This window comes from Miscanthus floridulus, chromosome 6, assembly GCF_019320115.1.
Source record: "Miscanthus floridulus cultivar M001 chromosome 6, ASM1932011v1, whole genome shotgun sequence".
Classification (NCBI taxonomy): Eukaryota; Viridiplantae; Streptophyta; class Magnoliopsida; order Poales; family Poaceae; genus Miscanthus; species Miscanthus floridulus.
In genome coordinates, this window is record NC_089585.1 from 110,884,416 (window position 1) to 110,908,494 (window position 24,079).

The window sequence follows — 24,079 nt, forward strand, 5'->3', positions numbered from 1 at the left end:
ATGCATGCAGCGCAGCCGGCCGGTCTGCCACCGGTGGATCGCGTCCGGACACGTCGCGGCCCGGGCCCCGACTGCCCTGGCGCCATCGGCACCATGCACCCAAAGCGATCCCACCCCCGATGCATCCTTTTCGTCTCCCTGTCAGCTGGGGCCCATCGATCTCGGCACGGCAGCGAGGTGCCACCGCGTCCCTTCTCGCTTCGCTTCGCTTCGCCCCGGGGCCCGGACGGGGCGCGTCCCCGGCTCAGGCCTCATCAGGCCGATGATCTATATATACGCCCCCACGAGCCCTCCCACTTCTCCCCCACATGCACTTGCTGCAGCAGCCGTAGTACACACGCACACCACCACCTCGACTCCACCTCCCCTGTTCTCAGCGTGCTTGCCCTGTTTCGACCTCCCCTGTTCATCCGCCTCGCTCGCCCGCCGTAGAGTACAGGCCAGGCCAGGCCAGACAGCCATGGTGGTGCTCGCCAACCCGCCTGTCGTCGACCAGATCCCGCTCCTGCGGTCCCCGGGCCCCAGGGACACCTTCTCGGGCGTGCCGGTCGTCGACCTGTCCAGCCCCGGCGCGGCGCGGGCGATCGTCGACGCCTGCGAGCGCTTCGGCTTCTTCAAGGTCGTCAACCACGGCGTGCCCGCGGCCACCATGGGCAGGGCCGAGTCCGAGGCCGTCAGGTTCTTCGCGCAGGCGCAGGCCGACAAGGACCGGGCCGGCCCGGCGTACCCGTTCGGGTACGGCAGCAAGCGGATCGGGCCCAATGGCGACATGGGGTGGCTCGAGTACCTCCTCCTCGCCGTCGACTCCGCGTCGCTCTCCGACGCCTGCCCCGTCCCCTGGACCGCCGCCTTCCGGTGAGTATACTATACGAGTGTCTTGTTGTCTTCTCGTGTATTTCTGTGTCGCCATGCCAGCCAATTGATTGACCGCTGCTTGCTGTTCCTGCAGAAGCGCGCTGAACGAGTACGTCGCGGCGGTGCGGAAGGTGGCGGTGCGTGTGCTGGAGGCGATGGCGGAGGGCCTGGGCATTGCGGACGCGGACGCGCTGAGCTCGATGGTGGCCGGCGCCGGCAGCGACCAGGTGTTCCGCGTGAACCACTACCCGCCCTGCCCCGCGCTGCAGGGCCTGGGCTGCAGCGCCACCGGCTTCGGCGAGCACACCGACCCGCAGCTCATCTCCGTGCTGCGCTCCAACGGCACGTCCGGCCTGCAGATCGCGCTCCGCGACGGCGCGCAGTGGGTCTCCGTGCCCTCCGACCGCGACGCCTTCTTCGTTAACGTCGGCGACTCGTTGCAGGTGGGCGTTTTAATTTGGCACGTGACGTGACACCGATTTCTTTTATTTTGTGGCCCGGCCGCGCTCGAGTGTGTTTTTGTATCCGCCTTTCTTCTACAGTGCTGCACCAGCAAAGCTAGCTGCTAGATTCTGCCTGCATCTGCATGCTATTAAAAATCTAGTGCGCGCTTTCGTGAACAAGTCAAACTGAGAAGGCCACACACGGAATGCCGGCCGGCCGGGTGGCCAGTCAACTCATCAGTCATCACGCATTAGATAGCATTAAAATAATCAAGTGAACCACGCCACACGACGGCAAGGACGACGCGTTAGATAGCTGCAGAGCAACACACCTTGATGTGCACTGCATGTCTCACAGTGGTGCGGTGCGTGCTGGCTTTGTGTGCAGGTGCTGACCAACGGGAGGTTCAAGAGCGTGAAGCACCGGGTGGTGACCAACAGCCTCAAGTCTAGGGTTTCCTTCATCTACTTCGCGGGACCGCCGCTGGAGCAGCGGATCGTGCCGCTGCCGGAGCTGCTGGCGGAGGGCGAGGAGAGCCTGTACAAGGAGTTCACGTGGGGCGAGTACAAGAAGGCCGCGTACAAGACGAGGCTCGGCGACAACAGGCTGGCCCAGTTTGAAGCGTAGCATCTAGCTAGCGAGCTAGCTAGCAGGGCGGCCCGGCCGGTCAAGCACACACCAGCTTTACAGGACGACAACAGGCAACCATGACGAACGAACGAAGACGAGCGAGTTACTACTTGCAAGAAATTAAATGATGGCGAAGAAGAAGGTAAAGACGATGATGACATGATGTGTACAGCTTGGGGAACGGCGACTACTCCAGTAGCTAGATTTTTGTGGTGGGTGCAGGGTTTCCGCAAGCTGCTAATGGCCTGTTTTGGGGCGTGCGGTGGGGTTACTTGCCTATTTTGGTATGCTGGAGCCGGACGGGCGATGAGCCGCCGCCGGTAGTTAGCGTTAACCAAAATAGCATGGCAGCGAAGGGACGATCCTTCCTCTCTGGCTCGCTAGCTTCCCACGTTAGCTTGCTTCTGCTTTGCTTTTCTAGTTTGTGTGTGTGTGTGTGTGTGTGTGTGTGTGTTTTTAAGCATCAATTCGCGTGTATGTATTGTCTTGTAAATGGAGGTTTGCGTGTGTGCCTATGTGGACCTCCTGTTTACCTCTTGCTCGACCTGCCATTGTTCCATCATCCACTGATCCACGGCCATTCCTTGAGTCTCTGTCGAGCGATCGCTTTCGGGCACTGGACTTCCTAGCGCACTTTTTGGCCGTTTAAATGCACTTGATGGCAAGATCTCTGTATTCATTGGACGCCTTTATTGAAAGGGCCGGCCGGCTCCCTTCTTGTTTGGTTCCCTGCAGCGACGAAGCCAGGAATCGACGAAGCCAGGGCTGACTTCCTCTTCTTATTCCTCCAGCCTCTCCTTGCCTTCTTCTTTCTCCTCAAGGTGGTAGCCCGGGCTAAGCCCGGGCTCCATGTAAATCATAGCCGTAGGGGGGGCTGGAGCACGGGTAGACCCCCGCTGGCTTCGTCGCTGGTTCCCTGCGTGGCCTGAGGGCGCTCATCTAGGCACGTCGATCCAGTGGCCGTACGCCTGCAATCGATGGCTTGGAGAGCTGTCTAACCCAGGCATCTAAGAACCTGTTTGGTTGATGTCCAGACGTTCGTTTGCTGCTTGGCCAGCTCTTTGCTTGGGAGGTTTCCAACCAAACAGTCCTTCACTACGTACAACATAATTGTGCGAGCATATGCGGATCAATCCAGCAATGAGCACCGCTCCTCCAATATTACCTGTATCAAAGGAGTTGGATCCGCATGCCTCATATGTATTGTCATGTTGTCTTTGGCAGTAAGAGCCTAATTGGTTGGTGCCCAGAATTTATCAAACCAAAGATTCGGCACGTCATGATTTTGGCTATTATTTGGTTGGCTACTAAAACTTGTCAACCTCTCACATTTGACTTGCCAAATCCATGATAATTTTTTTACCTAGCTTTGGCTTGCCAAATCTTTGGCATGGCAAGTTTTGGTCGCAAACCAATCAGACCCTAAATTACCATGAAGCATGAAGCAGTTACTCCCAAGATGATACTAAGCCCCTGCTCTTTGAATTACCATAAGTAAGGCTATGTTAAGTTTGACCAAATTTTCAAAACTGACAGCATTATGACACCAAACAAACATATTATAAAAATACATTTTATGGTGTACCTAGAGATACTAATATGATGTCATAAATATTGATTCTTTTCTATAAATCTAATCAAATTTAAAGTAATTTGATAGTATAGGACAATTTTACTAGTTGTTTTATTTCAGGATTTTTTTTCTAATTTGGTCAATCTCGAAATAATTTGACTCAGGATAATCTTAGAAGTTGATTTATTTTAGGACGAATGAGGAATGAACCTTTTTTTTAGATGACTCCGTGATTAAGGCCAAGAGACGATAGAACAGGATGTAATTTGCGCACGTGCCGAACGAGACGTACGTACGGCACCGCAGATCTACAGTACAGTGTTTACGTTCATACGGGTCCCTCTCCCTCACGACGGACAACTGTAGGACGCCCCGTGTAACCGTAGGAGGTGGGGGGCCTGGCCGCCTGGGGAGAGGAGAGAAGCCCAGAGCCGCGGCCTGCGGGACAGAAACCTTGCGCGAGGCGGGAGGGACCGCCTGGCGCCTGGACCCGGACAGCGACGCTCTGCGCGGCCGCTGCGCCCAGGCCAATCGGAAACTACGGTGACCGGGCACGCGCATGTGGCGGCACTGGTGCCAGCCCAATCGCTGCCGCTGCAGCCGCCTGCCTGCGTGCCGTCCCCTGCCCGTGCCCGTGGTCAAAAGCTAAGCTCGAACCAGCCACAGCCAGGTGGACGCTGCTTTCAATTCACCAACGTACGTGCCGTGCTCAACTCTACTACTACACACTGCCGTGCCAGGAGCATGCAGTATCGCGGTGGCGTGCAGCGTACGACGCTGCATGCCACCGGTACTACCCGTATGTGCGTGTGCAGTGCAGCAGCCATAAAACACGTCCGACCTAGAGAGTCGAGATCGAGATCGAGATCGAGATCGAGATCGAGACCGAGACGAGAGCTAGGCGCTGGCACACGTTCTGTGTGTTGCGTGGCACTGGCAGGCGGCGCTGCCCAGTCGGGCATTGCTACTGATGAGTGATGACTGCTGCGGCTGGGCCGGGTCCGTGTGCATTGCGGAGTTTCTGGATCCGGAGGGGGCCACGGGGCTTTTGCCGCTGCCGCTGCCACTACCGGCTAGGGCGCTAGGAGCACCACCACCGGACCGGGCTAGGGAGGTGGCCTGTGACATACTGTCTTCTTATCTTATATCCACGATTAATGAACCACTGTTGCAGTCCCCTTTGCAGCAAAGTTCCGGACAACGATTTTGGATAACTTGTAGGAGTATATTTAGGCCCCGTCTGGCCAGGCTCCGATGGTTCCGGCTCCCGTACTATTCACCTATCGGCTTGTGGGCGGTTGACAGGATGCTACACTGTTCACTGGAGCCGTTTTTCTCTCTCCTCCTTTCCTCTCTCATTGACACCACCGGAGCCGGAGAAGCTCGTTTTTCTGGCTCCCGCGGCTCCGGCTCCCGTTGGCACTTATCGGCTCATGGGCGGCCGACAGGACGCTACAGTGCAGGAGCCGGAGCCCGCGGGAGCCCGGCCAAACGGGCCCTTATACCTTGACCTCATGTACCATCCATTTTCATGAAGCGTAACTGGCAGAGTCAAAATTATACATAAGGAGGACCAATTTTTTTTTGATATATACAAACTGAGCATAACTCATCTATTTAGGTTTTTTAAGGTGCATTTTTTGCAATTTGAGCTTTGATTGTTATTATTAGTAAATTATGGCTTCAGTAAAATGTAAAACATGATGAAATGTAACTACACATTTAGTAAAACCTAAAATTTCATTAAATGTGTCTAAATATGGCAGGAAAAAATTTAAATAAATCAAAATATTATATTCTAATTGTAATTTATGTGATTTTATTGTTCAAAGCATATAAAAATATATATGACAAGTTTTTTTTGTAACATCTTGCTAATATATAGATTATTAAATTACGCACTATGTAATTTTTTTTGCTATGGTGTGTGTGTGGGGGGTGTAACACCCTAGTGTTACGATCTTATTTAGCGCCGTGATTTAGGCCTAAGAAAATTTCCGTAACGAGTTTTCTCGGGTTTTTAATTTAAAAACGTACTTGAGGTGATAAGCGAATCTTGTGTGTCTTAGTTTCGCGGACTCAAATTAAACGCTCAAGTTTTGTATTTAGTATTTGAGTAAATCGGGAGCGTAAGTTTAATTGAGGAAAATGCAACTCTTGATTTGGTAAGTAAAAGTGATTCGGTAGTATATATATATATATATATATATATATATATATATATATATATATATATATATATATATATATATATATATATATATATATATATATATATATATATGATAGCTCAAAAATCGCATTTAAAATTTAAAAACTATCCAATTCCTTTGTATCGCACCGTGTTGCGCTGCCGGCCACGCTGCACTGTCCTTTATGTCCTATTCGTCTGACTGTGGTAGTTGACCAGCGCCTCTCCTTTGCTTTACCTCTGTCTACCCCGGTCTTATCTCTGTCTGCCCTCTGTGCCGTGTCATGCACTTTCTCTTCTCTCTTGATAGCGATGCAGGTGGTCTTGTCCGTTTTTTTTTAATGGGGGCACCAGCAACCGTGCATGTGCTCTGAGATTGGCCTGGAGGCTAGCGTCTCATCCGTGCATGTCAAAATTCAAGTCCCAAGTGCTCAGAGCTGGTGAGGCCGGGTCACCGTCCTTGTCGGCAGCATGCTTCTCCCTTTCCTCCTTTCTTTTTCTACAGCCGTGAGGAGGCATCCCTGCTCCAGTTCGCCACAGCCGCAGCGCCTCGCCGGTGTCCGCGCAGCCCCCACCTCCGCGCGCAAGCCCCCTGTGTCGCGCTGTTCCTGCTGCTCCACAGCACCCGCGCGTCCCCTATCTCTTCCCCTTGCTCAAGGCCATAGCTCCGCGGTTCCTCGGCATCCATGCCGCAGCGCTGCCCTTCCAGCTCCAGTCCGCCGTAGCCGCCGGTCCGCGCATGTCTCCTCCTCGTTGCCCGCAGCTGCGCGCCGGGCTGCCGTGTTCCGTCCGTGCACCGTGCCACTCGCGCGCCCTGTTCCTCCCTCTGTTTGCCCCGCTACTGCGCCTCGCTGTCGCGCCCGCCGTGGCCAGGCGTGCTCGTGCCGCAGTCTCTCCCATGCGTGAGCTCCTCGGCCGCGCGGGTCCGTCTGCACCGCCTCGGCGCTGCCCCTCCTTTTCCCTCCCTGTTGTCCGCGCTCTGGCCCGGCATGCCGCAGCCCCAGAAGCGCTCGTGGTCACGCCGTTTCACCCGCGCCGCGGCAGCTGTTCTCCAGGCGCCATCGTCGCCAGCCGTCGTCCGCTCGGCCCCGCCTGCTGACCGTGCTGGTGATGGGCCCCATCGCCATGGCCGCTGTCGTCGCCGTCCCGGAGCCGTCCGCGTCCTCGCTGCCCGTGCCTGCAACGCCGTTTCACCTCCATCACCGTCGGCCGGTGGTTCCCCCGCCGGTGCGCTGCTTTAGAAGACAAGGTAAAGAGTATGTGTCCAAGACGAAATTTATACGAGGTCTTTACTGCAAAATACATGACTCGAATGAATAGTGTAGCTAGGACTGCAGATCGATTTCGTAAAACTAAAGGGACCTTTTTGCTTAACTTCGCGTCCTCCCTGGATCCTGGCCGCATGGGCTGGCTGTTGGGCCACGGCCTGCACATCTGGCCCGACCCCGCCAGCTTACCGGCCTGCTCGCCCGCCCTGGGCCGGCCTGTGGTAGCCACGTCTGGGCCGCTGCCCACGGCCTGCTCGCTGTCCCGCCTGGGCTCGCCGCATGCTTGGGCCGGTTTTGGGGCCGCCGGCCTTGTTGATTTGTAAAGCCATTTCTAATTAGCTTATAAGGTAAAATTGTAAAATCGATATACATTTGTGTAGTTGTCCAAAAATTATGAAACCAGTTTTGTTAAATCTCTAAAATTAGGATCTACCTAATAGTATATTTTGTTCACATAGTGTGATAATATTCGTGGAAGCTATATAATTAAATGGGGATACTTAACATTGTAAAAAGATAACTTGTAGCAATATTAGGTACTCGCGGTAATTTTCGCAGCTCCGGAATAACTAAGTTGCTAAATAGATAATGATGCTTTAATTTGTATAAAGATTAAATCGATAGAACAGTATAAAGAAACCACTTGGATTTATATAACTAAAATAAATATTGGGGAAATAACGCCTTAGCCGACAACGTGTATATATAGTCTAATGTACGGTTTTCGTTAGAATTAGCCCGTTAACTAGAGAGGCGTACGTCGTATTTTACGAGTCACGATTGCAGTTGATTAATTACATCTTTGCATTTGCATCGCATGCATATCATATAGGTACGATGACGGATCAATGGATCGATCGAAGGATGATTGGGAATCCGAAGATGGTGTGATGGTATTCTCTCCAGGAGATGATGCCATGGGCCTTCTATCTAGTTGATGATGGATAATCTGAAGATGCAAACACTAACTTTTTAATATATCTTACCCAGGCAAGCCCCGGTGCATAACCCCTACTTTCTGCAGTTTAAATTATATTTGTGCATTAAGTTTAAGGAGTTGAATGGAACCCACTTGCATACACATCTTTATTCCTATGAGTCTTACTAGTATAATAGGATCGTGTAGATTGCTATGCTACAGGACTCCGGTAGAAGTCGAGTGATTGCCTGTCACTCGCGAGAGATAGGAAATATATTATTGGATTACTATCACTTGGAAAATATGAAAATGGTGGAAAGGAAAATGGTGACCGGGCAGGGATATAGTTTGGGTATTGGTGGGTGTAAGAAGTTGTGTCGCCGCGGAGGAGGGTCATAGCTTGGTTGCACCGTTTCTCCCTGTCTGGTCGGTTAAGGACCGATCGTTGCATATGACTCTAGGCAGGTCACAGACTTATTATCCCGATGCACATACTTGTGTATGGGCGCTTGGAAGACTTGTTGCTCTCTTGTCGTGGATCCGGCTCTTTCCGGACCGACTGTTAGGGTTTGTTTTGGTGGAGGAGGTCCTTGCACCGCACTGAGTCTGGGACTCAGGGGCGGGGGCTTGGAGTCCCAGTTTGGACGGGGACCTGGACACCCGGGACAGGAGAGTGATGGGTTAGTCTTGTTTGTGCCTGGGGTACAAGCGGGGCGTGTGTTTTCGGGGTACCCAGCTGGGGGCATTGATTCGCGAATCGCCGGGCTATCCGGTACGGCTTGTCTACGGTTTAGCATCGTAGTAAGAACTGAAAGATGAAAGATGGAAGATGGACAAAGGAAATCTGATTGCTTACCACTTGCTTGAAAGTAGCACAGGTGCTTACATAGAATGGTTAGCTAATGAACCAATGCGGCTATTAATAAAAATCAAATGTAAGGACGCACGCTTAGTAATGCTTTCTGCAATTGCAACCCACAAACCAGATAGCCTTGCATATCCTTGGAGTCTTTCCTTTTCTCCTGCCGGGTAAGTCTTGTTGAGTACAATTGAGTACTCAGGGTTTTATTCCCTCCTGTTGCAGGTGACAGGTGGACGCTTGAGCTGACCTTTGTGTGTGGATTCCTCCTGGTGGGCTCAGAGAGGATTTCCTTTACGCTGCGATCGTAGTTGTTATTTATAACTCTCACCAAATACTTTTATAAATGAAAGTTTCATAATCTGTGGCCGTAGTCTATATATATCAATACTTCACCATGTCATTAATAGATGTTTATTTCCGCTGTAACTCTGTTCACATGTTTCTATTCCGCTGTTCAATTAAATTATTTATAACTCTGATAACATGATTTCATTCCGCTGTTATATTAATAAATATTATACTCTGATGTTGTATTAAAAGTGATGTAAGAAATGGTTACGAATGATGTAAGCTTTATTCTCTCATTTGTGATTCTGGTGGCAAAAATGTGGATTTTCGGGTTCTCCCCTGGGGTGTGTCCGACGGAACCGAGTAAGCTAGTGTTCTCCCCTGAGTGCTTAGTGTCTAATGGAAGATAAGCACTCCTGTGAGGCATTAAATTAGGCGGTTCTGCCACAGGTGGTATCAGAGCATAAATGAGGAAATAAAGCTTCGAAAACCTTTTCTAAACTAAAATTTGACAACCTATTGTTGCAAAAAGTTAGGACGTTTGCATGCGAAGTTATATAAGTAGCCCTATTACTATGGTTATGTATCTAGGATAGATGGCACTCTGCTGACTCAGATAGGCTTGATCAAGTTTTCTGCAGGTACACTGACTCGAGCATAGTTCGATAGTATCGACTAGTTACAGGGAGAGAACGATGTGCCAAAACTCTAAGAACGGTTGCCCTATATGTTGGCAACAGTGGAAGGACGTATAGGACGTGCATTCATGCATATGTTGCCTATGCATTGTAGTACTCGTATTACTTGCAGATACGCCATCCATAGGTGTCACGCGTGTCGTATTGTGCACGACTAACTCGTCCTGTTCTAGAGTTAGGTCGGAACTGTGGTTTCGTGTTTCGCGTTCGCCCGTGGTTCGTGCCGGTCGTGACCCACGTCTCCCCGTACCCCCTTTCTGTGCTCTTGTCGGACCCTTGCCCTGCAGTCGTACTAGTCAGTAATGGCATCGCACGTCGCTCGCCTCGAACTCGTGGAATTTGGTCGATCCGCCGTAGTGATATCGCGCGGGAACCCTGGTGAACCGTGCCAGGACCACTGAATGCTCCGCCTTTATAAGTAGAGCCTGGCTTAGCCATTGGTACCACCACTCAGCGCACTTTAGCTCTCTTAGCTTCTCCTTTGAGCTAGCTTTTCGCTCAGCCTTCCTTGCAACCACCGCCAGAGATGGCAGGAGCCTGGGTTAGCACCTACTGCCTGAATGTTGAGGGGTTTCCCAAAATCCTGCATGCCACCCTACAAAAGCTCGGAGTCAATGATCACCCCGAGTATGAGGGCCGTGAGTATGAGGAGCATGGCACTGAGCGGTGTGAGGTTACCGTCTACATCGGGAAGAGTGAGGAGTTCCCCGACCTCACCGAAGCCTGGAGTGTGACCGCAACCGGGTTTAGCTTCACCGACACCTACCAGGTTGTGGCCCGCAAAGCTTTACGGTACCTCTGCCAGATCTATGAGGAGCCCATTGCCCGTACCCCCATGCGGTTCTTTCCACCTTTGGATAGGAACCGACGGGCATGGAGGGCTCGCATGGAGGCTTTGCAAGGGCGGGATGCACAAGAGGACAGTCCCACCGTGGTGCACTTGACCACATACCTGCTCGCTCTTGATGAGCAGTACGACCGTCAAGCCTTGGAGCTAAGGGCGTGCCTTCGGCGCGCCGAGGAAGCCGAGGTCTTCAACCGGATGCTCCAGGTGCAGCTCGCCGAAGCGCATGCCAGCGCTGCAGCTGCTGAGAGCCGAGAGGCCACCATGGAGGAATCTCTGAAGGAGGCTGAAGATCGGCATGTCCATCAGCTGGGTGAGGCCTATCTGTTCACTAGGGCCAGGCGGAGGTCGCTGGTTGATAGAAGGCAGGATGCCCCGATCTTGGAAGGGATCCCTCTCCACTCGCCAGAAAGGAGAACTGGTGTTATAGCACCGCCCGCACCTCCACCCTCGGAAGTGTCAGATGAAGGGCCCTTGGTTCCTCTCACTCAGCCGTTGCCCCGCGAGGATGTAGAGTAGTTGCCTTGGGATGTTGTGCCCGTAGTAGTAGTACTTTTCGTCGCTGTCCTCCGGTATTGTATTCTTGTCGTTGTTGTTCGTCCGTAGTGTTGAGATTGTCTGATCGTAGGGGAATGCTATGTCGAGAATGGAGCCTGAATGCCTGTACGTTGTACCCGCATAAGATCGTTGGAACGTGCATTTTAATTATTTCGCTGTGTTTATTGCGTTCATTTACTTTAAAGTCTTGTTAGGCTTGCTCTAAGTTTTCAAGGGCGATGATAAGTGTTACAAGAGAAGTTGTCATTCAGATGCTAAGCAGATCAGCCGTGATTGGATGTTATTGGACACTGTATCGGCTAATTGTGGGTGTCCCAGCAGAACACTTGAATCTTTTTAAAACAAATCCGTCGTTGGATTTGAATTCCTTGTCCCTTGTTGTGAAGGGAACTTTGGTTGTTTGAATTTTCCCTTGCAATACTCTCCTTACTTTGTGGTCTACGACCCCACTGCCTTTATGGCGTGTAAGTTGGTAGTAGTTGCCTGGTTAAAAGCTTATGGTGCCGCGACGAAACCGAGGGCTCCCAGTGGAACAGCTGCCACATGGTGACGCTGCTTGGCACGCGCTGGTATCGAGGTTTTTGACCGAGTACCTTTACCAAGTTACACCGCCGTACCGTTTTGTTTTAAAGTTTTCTCCTTGAAAATGTTCGGGTGTTCAAACGGGAAATCCACAACGGGTTGATGCAGAAGTGTTCCTTCAAGATAAACAAGAGATGGTTTGAAGAAAGAAAGTATGACATGGTCTGGGTTTACAGAAAAGACGGATGTGGTCAAGGAAGGTCAGCAGTGGATAGTCGGGAGTAGTTGTAAAAGTCAGAGTGGATGTTTTGTCCCAAGCCCTGTGCTTAGTTGACCGTGCTACGCATGCCGGGTTATTTCGCTGCGTGCCCTGCGAACGCCGTCGATGTCGGGTCCATTATCGTCCCGTTTTCGCGTGACCGCGGCATCGTGCAGTGCACACCGTCTTTGTGCACTGTGCGTTGCTCCTTTTCCAGCATCCGGTCGGCTCCCGACTCTCGCGCCTCGTCCCCGTACCGGACCCCCCCCCCATTTTCCCCTCTTTTCCTTCTTCTTTTGGTGACACGATCGCCCACATGCCTGCCTCGTCGAGCGGACCCCTCTCCTCTCCTTTATTTCCCCCTCCGCCGCTCACGCAGGGAGCGCAACATGTCCAATCTTATCTCCACCTCCGGTGCGTTGTTTTCCCTCTTCGTTCGCCTCTATAAATACCCTTGGTCCTTGCTTTTCTCCTTCATCCCCATTTCCCCTCACCTTTGGAGCGGAACTACGAAATCCAGTCGATGTTGTGAAGCTATGTTCGTCTGTCTGAGGTGATGGTGTGATCGAAGAAGAAGGAAGGATCCGGTTCGTCGAAGAAGTTCAAGTTCCCTTTGGGTAGTCAATCTTAGGGTTCACGATGTTTTACTTCTCAGTCGACTGTTTCTGGATCTGTTGGTGCTACGCCATGTTTTGGATAATCATTATATTGTTGTTTCTCCATTGTCCTCGTCTATCTCGACTTCTGGATTAAGTCTCGGTTGTATCAAGTTGCTCCTAACCATGTATCCCTATATCCCCGTGTGGTAGCATTCGAAGTCGTGTAATCTTTCTTGTAATCCCCGGTCTATGAAATGTAATCGCGTTTCCCCTTTTCTGGTTCTAGTTTCGAATCTCGGGACGAGATTCTTTTTAAGGGGGGTTGGTTGTAACACCCTAGTGTTACGATCTTATTTAGCGCCGTGATTTAGGCCTAAGAAAATTTCCGTAACGAGTTTTCTCGGGTTTTTAATTTAAAAACGTACTTGAGGTGATAAGCGAATCTTGTGTGTCTTAGTTTCGCGGACTCAAATTAAACGCTCAAGTTTTGTATTTAGTATTTGAGTAAATCGGGAGCGTAAGTTTAATTGAGGAAAATGCAACTCTTGATTTGGTAAGTAAAAGTGATTCGGTAGTATATATATATATATATATATATATATATATATATATATGATAGCTCAAAAATCGCATTTAAAATTTAAAAACTATCCAATTCCTTTGTATCGCACCGTGTTGCGCTGCCGGCCACGCTGCACTGTCCTTTATGTCCTATTCGTCTGACTGTGGTAGTTGACCAGCGCCTCTCCTTTGCTTTACCTCTGTCTACCCCGGTCTTATCTCTGTCTGCCCTCTGTGCCGTGTCATGCACTTTCTCTTCTCTCTTGATAGCGATGCAGGTGGTCTTGTCCGTTTTTTTTAATGGGGGCACCAGCAACCGTGCATGTGCTCTGAGATTGGCCTGGAGGCTAGCGTCTCATCCGTGCATGTCAAAATTCAAGTCCCAAGTGCTCAGAGCTGGTGAGGCCGGGTCACCGTCCTTGTCGGCAGCATGCTTCTCCCTTTCCTCCTTTCTTTTTCTACAGCCGTGAGGAGGCATCCCTGCTCCAGTTCGCCACAGCCGCAGCGCCTCGCCGGTGTCCGCGCAGCCCCCACCTCCGCGCGCAAGCCCCCTGTGTCGCGCTGTTCCTGCTGCTCCACAGCACCCGCGCGTCCCCTATCTCTTCCCCTTGCTCAAGGCCATAGCTCCGCGGTTCCTCGGCATCCATGCCGCAGCGCTGCCCTTCCAGCTCCAGTCCGCCGTAGCCGCCGGTCCGCGCATGTCTCCTCCTCGTTGCCCGCAGCTGCGCGCCGGGCTGCCGTGTTCCGTCCGTGCACCGTGCCACTCGCGCGCCCTGTTCCTCCCTCTGTTTGCCCCGCTACTGCGCCTCGCTGTCGCGCCCGCCGTGGCCAGGCGTGCTCGTGCCGCAGTCTCTCCCATGCGTGAGCTCCTCGGCCGCGCGGGTCCGTCTGCACCGCCTCGGCGCTGCCCCTCCTTTTCCCTCCCTGTTGTCCGCGCTCTGGCCCGGCATGCCGCAGCCCCAGAAGCGCTCGTGGTCACGCCGTTTCACCCGCGCCGCGGCAGCTGTTCTCCAGGCGCCATCGTCGCCAGCCGTCGTCCGCTCGGCCCCGCCTGCTGACCGTGCTGGTGATGGGCCCCATCGCCATGGCCGCTGTCGTCGCCGTCCCGGAGCCGTCCGCGTCCTCGCTGCCCGTGCCTGCAACGCCGTTTCACCTCCATCACCGTCGGCCGGTGGTTCCCCCGCCGGTGCGCTGCTTTAGAAGACAAGGTAAAGAGTATGTGTCCAAGACGAAATTTATACGAGGTCTTTACTGCAAAATACATGACTCGAATGAATAGTGTAGCTAGGACTGCAGATCGATTTCGTAAAACTAAAGGGACCTTTTTGCTTAACTTCGCGTCCTCCCTGGATCCTGGCCGCATGGGCTGGCTGTTGGGCCACGGCCTGCACATCTGGCCCGACCCCGCCAGCTTACCGGCCTGCTCGCCCGCCCTGGGCCGGCCTGTGGTAGCCACGTCTGGGCCGCTGCCCACGGCCTGCTCGCTGTCCCGCCTGGGCTCGCCGCATGCTTGGGCCGGTTTTGGGGCCGCCGGCCTTGTTGATTTGTAAAGCCATTTCTAATTAGCTTATAAGGTAAAATTGTAAAATCGATATACATTTGTGTAGTTGTCCAAAAATTATGAAACCAGTTTTGTTAAATCTCTAAAATTAGGATCTACCTAATAGTATATTTTGTTCACATAGTGTGATAATATTCGTGGAAGCTATATAATTAAATGGGGATACTTAACATTGTAAAAAGATAACTTGTAGCAATATTAGGTACTCGCGGTAATTTTCGCAGCTCCGGAATAACTAAGTTGCTAAATAGATAATGATGCTTTAATTTGTATAAAGATTAAATCGATAGAACAGTATAAAGAAACCACTTGGATTTATATAACTAAAATAAATATTGGGGAAATAACGCCTTAGCCGACAACGTGTATATATAGTCTAATGTACGGTTTTCGTTAGAATTAGCCCGTTAACTAGAGAGGCGTACGTCGTATTTTACGAGTCACGATTGCAGTTGATTAATTACATCTTTGCATTTGCATCGCATGCATATCATATAGGTACGATGACGGATCAATGGATCGATCGAAGGATGATTGGGAATCCGAAGATGGTGTGATGGTATTCTCTCCAGGAGATGATGCCATGGGCCTTCTATCTAGTTGATGATGGATAATCTGAAGATGCAAACACTAACTTTTTAATATATCTTACCCAGGCAAGCCCCGGTGCATAACCCCTACTTTCTGCAGTTTAAATTATATTTGTGCATTAAGTTTAAGGAGTTGAATGGAACCCACTTGCATACACATCTTTATTCCTATGAGTCTTACTAGTATAATAGGATCGTGTAGATTGCTATGCTACAGGACTCCGGTAGAAGTCGAGTGATTGCCTGTCACTCGCGAGAGATAGGAAATATATTATTGGATTACTATCACTTGGAAAATATAAAAATGGTGGAAAGGAAAATGGTGACCGGGCAGGGATATAGTTTGGGTATTGGTGGGTGTAAGAAGTTGTGTCGCCGCGGAGGCGGGTCATAGCTTGGTTGCACCGTTTCTCCCTGTCTGGTCGGTTAAGGACCGATCGTTGCATATGACTCTAGGCAGGTCACAGACTTATTATCCCGATGCACATACTTGTGTATGGGCGCTTGGAAGACTTGTTGCTCTCTTGTCGTGGATCCGGCTCTTTCCGGACCGACTGTTAGGGTTTGTTTTGGTGGAGGAGGTCCTTGCACCGCACTGAGTCTGGGACTCAGGGGCGGGGGCTTGGAGTCCCAGTTTGGACGGGGACCTGGACACCCGGGACAGGAGAGTGATGGGTTAGTCTTGTTTGTGCCTGGGGTACAAGCGGGGCGTGTGTTTTCGGGGTACCCAGCTGGGGGCATTGATTCGCGAATCGCCGGGCTATCCGGTACGGCTTGTCTACGGTTTAGCATCGTAGTAAGAACTGAAAGATGAAAGATGGAAGATGGACAAAGGAAATCTGATTGCTTACCACTTGCTTGAAAGTAGCACAGGTGCTTACATAGAATGGTTAGCTAATGAACCAATGCGGCTATTAATAAAAATCAAATGTAAGGACGCACGCTTAGTAATGCTTTCTGCAATTGCAACCCACAAACCAGATAGCCTTGCATATCCTTGGAGTCTTTCCTTTTCTCCTGCCGGGTAAGTCTTGTTGAGTACAATTGAGTACTCAGGGTTTTATTCCCTCCTGTTGCAGGTGACAGGTGGACGCTTGAGCTGACCTTTGTGTGTGGATTCCTCCTGGTGGGCTCAGAGAGGATTTCCTTTACGCTGCGATCGTAGTTGTTATTTATAACTCTCACCAAATACTTTTATAAATGAAAGTTTCATAATCTGTGGCCGTAGTCTATATATATCAATACTTCACCATGTCATTAATAGATGTTTATTTCCGCTGTAACTCTGTTCACATGTTTCTATTCCGCTGTTCAATTAAATTATTTATAACTCTGATAACATGATTTCATTCCGCTGTTATATTAATAAATATTATACTCTGATGTTGTATTAAAAGTGATGTAAGAAATGGTTACGAATGATGTAAGCTTTATTCTCTCATTTGTGATTCTGGTGGCAAAAATGTGGATTTTCGGGTTCTCCCCTGGGGTGTGTCCGACGGAACCGAGTAAGCTAGTGTTCTCCCCTGAGTGCTTAGTGTCTAATGGAAGATAAGCACTCCTGTGAGGCATTAAATTAGGCGGTTCTGCCACAGGGGGGGGGCGCATGGCCCCTGCCAGCCCCCCTTTGCTGCGCCTCCCAGGGTCGATCAAACGGTGAGAGACGTCCGAAATACTTGTTGTAGCTGAATTTAGTTTGCTCCTATACTAACAAATGGACCGAGTATATGCTGTTAATGGTCCAGGATCCTAGCCATGTATCGAGCGGCGCTGAGGATTTGATTCGACGGCGACCTAAACTAGCTTGCTAGCCGACCCACCAACATCGTCGTTGCCCTTGCAAGATTGACCTAGCAAGATTTATAGAAAATGTGCCGGCTAAGTCCATGTGGTTTGGGTGGTAGGGAAGGTTCGCATGGAGCTACTCGTTCGTCACAACAGCCTCAAGTCCATGCCAAACAACATCAATGAATCACGCAGCAAGAGGATGAGCACTAGCAGTGAAAAAGAAAAGAGAGGGAAGAGTGCGACTTGTTTATCACCAGAACCGCATGTCGTTTAGGCCGTGTTAGCTTTTTGGGTTTTTGGAAGCTACGAGGACCCACAAGTGTGAGATAAAGAAGAAGTATGTGATAAAGTTGTGCATCTTCATCCCACCTCATTCTATGTCAGAGTAGCATGAATCTCTTTCTGAAGACCCATAAGCTCACAATTATTTCCCAAACAGGGCCAGGCCTAAGTAACTAAGTAAGTGTCAGGTAGGGCCTAAGTAACTAAGTAGGTGTCGAGTGAAGTTTGTCTGCATCAAATATCTTGCCAATCCCCTCACCCAGCCGTGTGTTCCCCACGAAGTGGTTGGAGAGAAAAATGCTTGCTCGGCCTCGGCCGTCCGAGCTGGGTACCTACTCGACACAATGCCCATTCCCCAAACAATGATAAGGTAAAGGTGGCTGGCAAAAATATTCTATTTTAATTGTATTTTATGTGATTTATTGTTCAAAATATATCAAAAAATATACTACATCGCAAGATTTTTTTGTTATATCTTGCTATATAAATATAGATTATTAAATTATGTACTATGTAAGATTTTTTTGTTATGATGTTTTTTTTGGGGGGTGGGGGGCATGGCCCCATGACTTAGTTTGACGCTGCAATGTTTATAGCAGAAAAACATGCCCTCCTACATCCGAATTTTATGAGCATGTCATAAAAAAAGAATTAGGATGTTTTATAGGAGTTTTACAGTCAGTTAAAGATGTTGTGAGAATCGGGTTCTCCTGTCGACATCCAAACTTCTAATTGTGCTAATTATACCTAGAAATTAGCCTAAGTAGCAACCATAACTCTAGTACAAGTCGAGCGTAAATTCAGCATAAGTTGACCGGAACTAAAATCAAGGTGTGGGAAAGATTTATTTCACTCAAATTTAGCTTTGTATAATGTTCCCCTGCATGTTGTTTAGGAAGAAAGATAGAACAAAGGAAAAGAAAAAAAAATCAGGTGTGGAAAAAAATATTTCCCCGGGATAGATAGTAGTACCGAATTTTTTACTATTTGACCATTTTTTCGAAAGTTTCTCTCAAATAGACCCCTGGCGGAAAGAATTCCGGAAATGGACCCTTGGCTCGGCGCCAGAGTGACTGGCGCCGAGCTCGGTGCCATAGATCTTGGCGCCGAGCTCGGCGCCATAGTGAATGGCACCGAGACACCTGCATTTAACCCAGCCTGCACTTCTTCTCCGAGCGTTCTTCCTCTTATTTCTCCTCCGTCTCGGGTTTTTTTCTCGCCACTTCACCCTACCTCACAATCACCGGCAGCCAGTTGCCGGTGATTGTGAGGTAGGGTGAAGTGGCGAGAAAAAAACTCGAGATGGAGGAGAAATAAGAGGAAGAACGCTCGGAGAAGAAGTGCAGGCTGGGTTAAATGCAGGTGTCTCGGCGCCGTTCACTATGGCGCCGAGCCCCTGGCAGGCTATTTCCCCGTGTCCAGGACCTCAGCGCCAGTGACAGTGGCGCCGAGCTCGGCGCCACTCACTCTGGCACCGAGCCAAGGGTTCATTTCTAGAATTCTTTCCGCCAGGGGTCTATTTGAAAGAAACTTTCGAAAAAAAGGGTCAAATACTAAAAAAAAAAATTCGGATAGTAGTATGTCTGGGAACGAAATTCTCGCAACATATTCCACGTTCCCTAGCATGTTTAGCAACTGTGTTTTAGGCCCGCGGACCCGCACGCAGTTTATGGGCCGTCGCTGCTGGGGGTGCGTCGATAACTCCTGGCCCTCTCCTCGCACGTACTGGTACGTACGGAGGATATTTTTGATGCACATGCGCACCCTGGCGGCGACAACTCCTGGACGAGCATACCCACTATTTGCTCCTCGTTCGTGCCTCGTGTCAGTCCTGTTCCCGGCCGGGCCCGTGCCACGCATGAACAGGCTGTCGTCTTGGGCCCTGCAAGTTTAGAGATCGTGCGATCCAGGACCTGGGCCTCCAGCATCGCACCACAGAACTGAGTTATCAAATCCAGGCAAAGACCCCGGCCAGCCCCTTTTCGACGAGGGCCCAGGTGCCGAAGGCTTTTGTTCGTTCCCCCCTCCAACAAGCTGAAACAGCAAGGGGACGGTTTCCTTTGTTAGTCCGTCCAGATTAAGTTCACGCTCCCGTCTGTCTTTAATCGGGTTCATGCACCACCTGCTCCAAAGTTCAGAGAGTGCATGCATCTGCATCATTTTACCCAAGACGATTTCAGAATTCAGATGATATAATTGAACAAGAGTGCCCAACCGCACCCTACCTGCTGCAAACCAGACCCCAGCTGACAAGGCAACCGAATGACAGCAGTGCCAAGTCGTGTGCGCGTGAACTTAGTCTGGACGGCACAATGGCACAGCGTGGTTCGTTCAAGTCTGTTGGTAGTATTGCAGACACACCGGTTAGTTCACTACTGAGCAGAGGCGAGGCTGACTGGCTGAGCCATGTGAAGCTGAACAGGAACGGCTGCAAGCTCGCTGTGCACTGACATGCAGCCTGTTCGTTTGGCAGTGGTTTGTCGTAAACGATCGTAAATTTCTTGCTGGAACAGTATTTTTCTCTCACACAAACCAGCCAGCAGTATTTCTTCACGAACCAGTAACAATATGAACTAGCCAACCAAACATGCCGATGAGTGGTGGTTGGTCTCACGACCAACGGGAATTAATTACCGCGGATGAGGCCGTGTGCAATAGCACGAGAACGGAGAGCCGGACCGCACGGAAACGCGTTTCCGGCATGCGAATATTATGGTGGGGGCGTGGGGCGTGTAATGCATGCGCTTCCAACATGTTTGATGGACAGATTATGCATTCCTAACATGCGAATCGGCAGGCTGCCTTCCATTCCATCCGAGAAATGAGTTGGCGATCGAGGTGCCACCTAGAATAGTAGGAGTAACTCAGAATCTCCATCTCCTGCCATTTGGTGATATCTAGTATTTGCCCGGTCTATGGTCTATGGTCTATGGTCTATGGGGAAGCACTTGCTATTAGCATCGGATGTCCCTGAAGAAATGAACTCCCACTGCCGCTCTCCCGTCTCCAAAATGCGGATTGAAAATGCCGTCTAGCGTGGTCGAACAGCTTCCAGCGCAGTACCAATCCACAACAGTTCTCCCCTTGATCAGGCGTCAGCGTCACCTATAGGCTATAGTCTATGGTCATGTTCGCTTGGCATACCGTTTCAGCGAAATAACAATATTTTTCTCTCACAACAAATCAGTATCAGCATCAGCATGAGCCTTTTTTCCCACCACGGCCTTTAGACCCGTAAAAATCGTGTCTTTCGCCGGACCTTGCACACGCTGTCGGCCGACTCGAGGCTCAGATTTGCTCCTTTTACCCTGATTGAGCCACTGTAGATCTTCTACCCCGATGCATGATTCACAATCTTCTCTTGGCGACCTGCACGATGTTTGTTGAGTTGGTGAAACGAGGGAGTTTGGGCCCCGTTCGCTTCGCTGAAAAAACAAATCGAAACACTGTTCCGATTGATTTATTGAGAGAGAGAAAAACACTCTTTCGACTGAAAAAACAAGTTGAAAAAGACGAATTATAAGAGAAACGAACATGGCCTTGAATAATATGAATAATCAAAAGCCCTTACACATGTGCCACACGATGGGCCGGATCTGATGGGCGAGTGCCACCTCGTTGGCATCTCGACAAAGTTTGGTGGGTCCCACCACGGATCCCTGCCCGGTACTGGTTCCTGTCCCTCTCCCTGATTTTTTTACATTTTAGCCATTTTTTTTTAAAAAAAGTTTCTCACAAATAGACCCCTAGCGGAAAGAATTCAAAAAATAGACCCTTAGCTCGGCGCCATTGGTGCTGGCGCCGAGCTAACACGTCTCGGCACCGGCGTCTCTGGCGCCGAGCTCCTAGGCACGGTAGATGACATGGCAGTGAGCTCGATCGATGTTGGGCTTAACAAATGGGTATTGGAGAGGCGGATGACGTTAGAGGAAGAGAGGGCAAGGAATGAGGCAAGGGAGGAGACAAGAGTACAGATGCAGGTCTTGAACGAGCATGTTATTGCATTATGTGCCAGTGAGTGCTTGAAAGCATTTTTTCGTTGCATGATTTTAAATGAAATATAATCGCGTTGCTAACTGATTGCATTTTATACATGAATGGATTGGTTGCAGCGAGGAACATGCCGCAGAGCTGGCTTGTGCAAGGTATGTGGAGAAGAAGCTAGATGAGCATAGATCTCGAGTTGGTCGCACCGTTCATTTACCGATTGTGTTGTCTGATGAGGGGGACGAGGATGAGGACGACACTGGCAGACTGAGTAAGCTCATTGCTCTAGCAGAGACGGGCTTGCAGGCGGAGGAGGCTGAGGACGATACTAGCAGACTGAGTGAACTCATCGCTCTAGCAGAGGTGGGGTTGCAGGCAGAGCAGGCAGGGGAAGACACTGGCAGACTGAGCGAGCTCATCGGTCTAGCAGAGGCGGGCTTATAGGCGGAGAAGGATGACGACGCGTTCTTCACTCAGGCCGCAGCGGTCATAGATAAAGCGGAGGCTGCTTACTATAGGCGACAGGCAGGTCAGAGAAACACAAGTGAGCCTAGCCACATCAACAGGGTTGTAGTAGAGGACTGGTACTCGGATGATGAGTTGCTTACTCAGTACGTTTCAGACTAAGGATTTGAAAGTGCATTTGCCCCTATGTCTACTGTCGGCACGTACTTCTAGTATTAATATGTTGTGTTATGTGGCATAGTATTGAACTTTTCATTATGTGGTTGTTTTCATTATTTATGGTCTTAATATTTCGCTTAATGATACAGACGTATTGAAATGTGAACATGTGCTGCAAATAAAACCTAACGACGTATGGCATTATATAATTCAACACACGAAATAAATGAAATGGCATATGAGAACATGTACCAAACCTGGGTACAGAGTTTCCTTCAACTAAACCTAACATGCCTTAGGTTATTAAACCAAACAACAAACACATAGATGTGGCATGTGAATAACATAAAGTCGTCTAGTAGTATGGCCACATAGCAAATTATGTTGCACCTTCTCTATAGTAGCCTCCCGTTGTTGTTGGTGGTGGCGGGGGATAACGGGGGAGGCTCCTTGTTCTTATGGTTAGGGCAGGTGCAATATGGATTATTATAGAGTGCCTCCTGTGAATCGGCACCATTGTTGCTGTCGTCCTATCCGTCGTCCTTGTAACCGCTGCTAACTTCCCTTTCTAGATCGAAGATACGGTCCTGCAGGTGGTAGATGTACTCTGTATGCAGATAAATAGGTCGAGGATCGACCCACCTACAGAACCCACTATTATCTTCGGCCAAGGAAGACTACAATAAATATATCATGTAAGTTATATACAAGAGGAACATATTAAAGAAATAAATAGTAATAGCAATTACCCATGCTCGCGGGCATTTGAAGAAACGACGACCTCCATCTATTCCCTCGGTGAACATCGGCACTAGGCAGTCCACACCATACATGTATTTTGGCCACTCTTCTTTCCTTTCATTGTATCCTCTCAGTGGTGCCTCTTTGGTGAAATCACTTTTGCTCTCAACTAGGAACCTCTCATAAAGAGCTTCCTCAAAGAAATCAGGACCAAGAGGACCCTCCCACCTAATGGTAGTTCCCTTCCCCTTTCCTCTTCCTCTGGACGCCCCTCCAGACATTGGTACTGCAACGAAAGAAAATGCTGAGGAGTGTTCTTCTTTCTTGTAGTGTGTGTGAATAAGAGAGAGTGAGTGGTTATTTATAGGTTGAGACGAGGAATGGAGGCCTCTCAATGTGCCATGTCAGCGATCCGTGTGCCCTTGGATCAAACAGTTATAAGATGGATGGTGAAGATAGAGTGGAGTTGTGCTTCCGTGCATGCCAGTACTATGTCAGTGATGTGATAAATCGATGTTGTCCTTATATCTGAAAAGTCTATTTTTATTATCTGAAAAGCATAGATTCATTCACTGTTGCTTGGTAACCCTAGATTCATCTACAAAGCGTATGTACGGTACGTTTGGATTATACATGTTCTAATAAATTTATAGTTAATCTATGTACTATATTTGTGCCTTTGTAGCAGTGTAGTATGATTAATGTTTCATGAAAAAAATTCACAAGAGTTTCCCTTGTTTTAGGAGCATCCACAGTTACAAACAGAGACATCATTATATTCTAAACATTTAATCATTCAAGGAGCAAAATGCAACCACAACGAATATCACAACCAACATAATATGTCCTGCACAGTCCAAATAGTCCATAATGTCTATACAGTCCCCAATAGTTACAGAAAAGTAAATACAAAATCCATAATAGTGCATACTAACAGCTACCAAATCCCCCACTTCCTCCTACTCTTGTCCTTACCCTTGTGACCTAGAGCGCTCGTGTCTAGAGTGTAAGGGTCACGCGGACAGTGTCGCCTAGTGCCTAGAGGTGGTGTAGGATGAGTCGAGGAAGCATCATGGAGCTGTGAGGGGCCAAGCTCCTCGTGCCTCTTGTCCACGTCGTTGTCGTCGTCGTCTTCCTTGTCCTCATCCTCATCCTCATCCCCTGTAGCTGCTTGGCTAGAGGAACCCAAGCCTCCTCTACCTGCGGAAGGAACATATACGTCTTGCGTCGTGTTTGTCCTACAACCACAACGACCAGCCGCACGGCGTAGATGACGTGACAGCCTCTGTTGTACAAAACTATGTTAACTAAAAGAATCTAACATATTAATGATATGTTTGAAAGAATATTTTTAATCTTACGTCTAGGAAGCCAAGTATGTAGTCATCACTGACTCTCGGCCGAATGCGCTCAATCTCCTCAACTGAGCATTTGA

The 24,079-nt window shown here is 49.6% G+C and overlaps 1 protein-coding gene across 1 annotated transcript; it reads left to right on the forward strand.

The window, feature by feature from the left end:
• Positions 1-308: 308 nt before the first annotated feature.
• LOC136459042 (gibberellin 2-beta-dioxygenase 3-like) lies at positions 309-2,509 on the forward strand. The gene is made up of 3 exons (XM_066458944.1): positions 309-855; positions 950-1,298; positions 1,687-2,509. The coding sequence occupies exons 1-3, from the start codon at positions 461-463 to the stop codon at positions 1,924-1,926; spliced, it is 984 nt and encodes a 327-aa protein (XP_066315041.1). The 5' UTR covers positions 309-460; the 3' UTR covers positions 1,927-2,509.
• Positions 2,510-24,079: the final 21,570 nt, after the last annotated feature.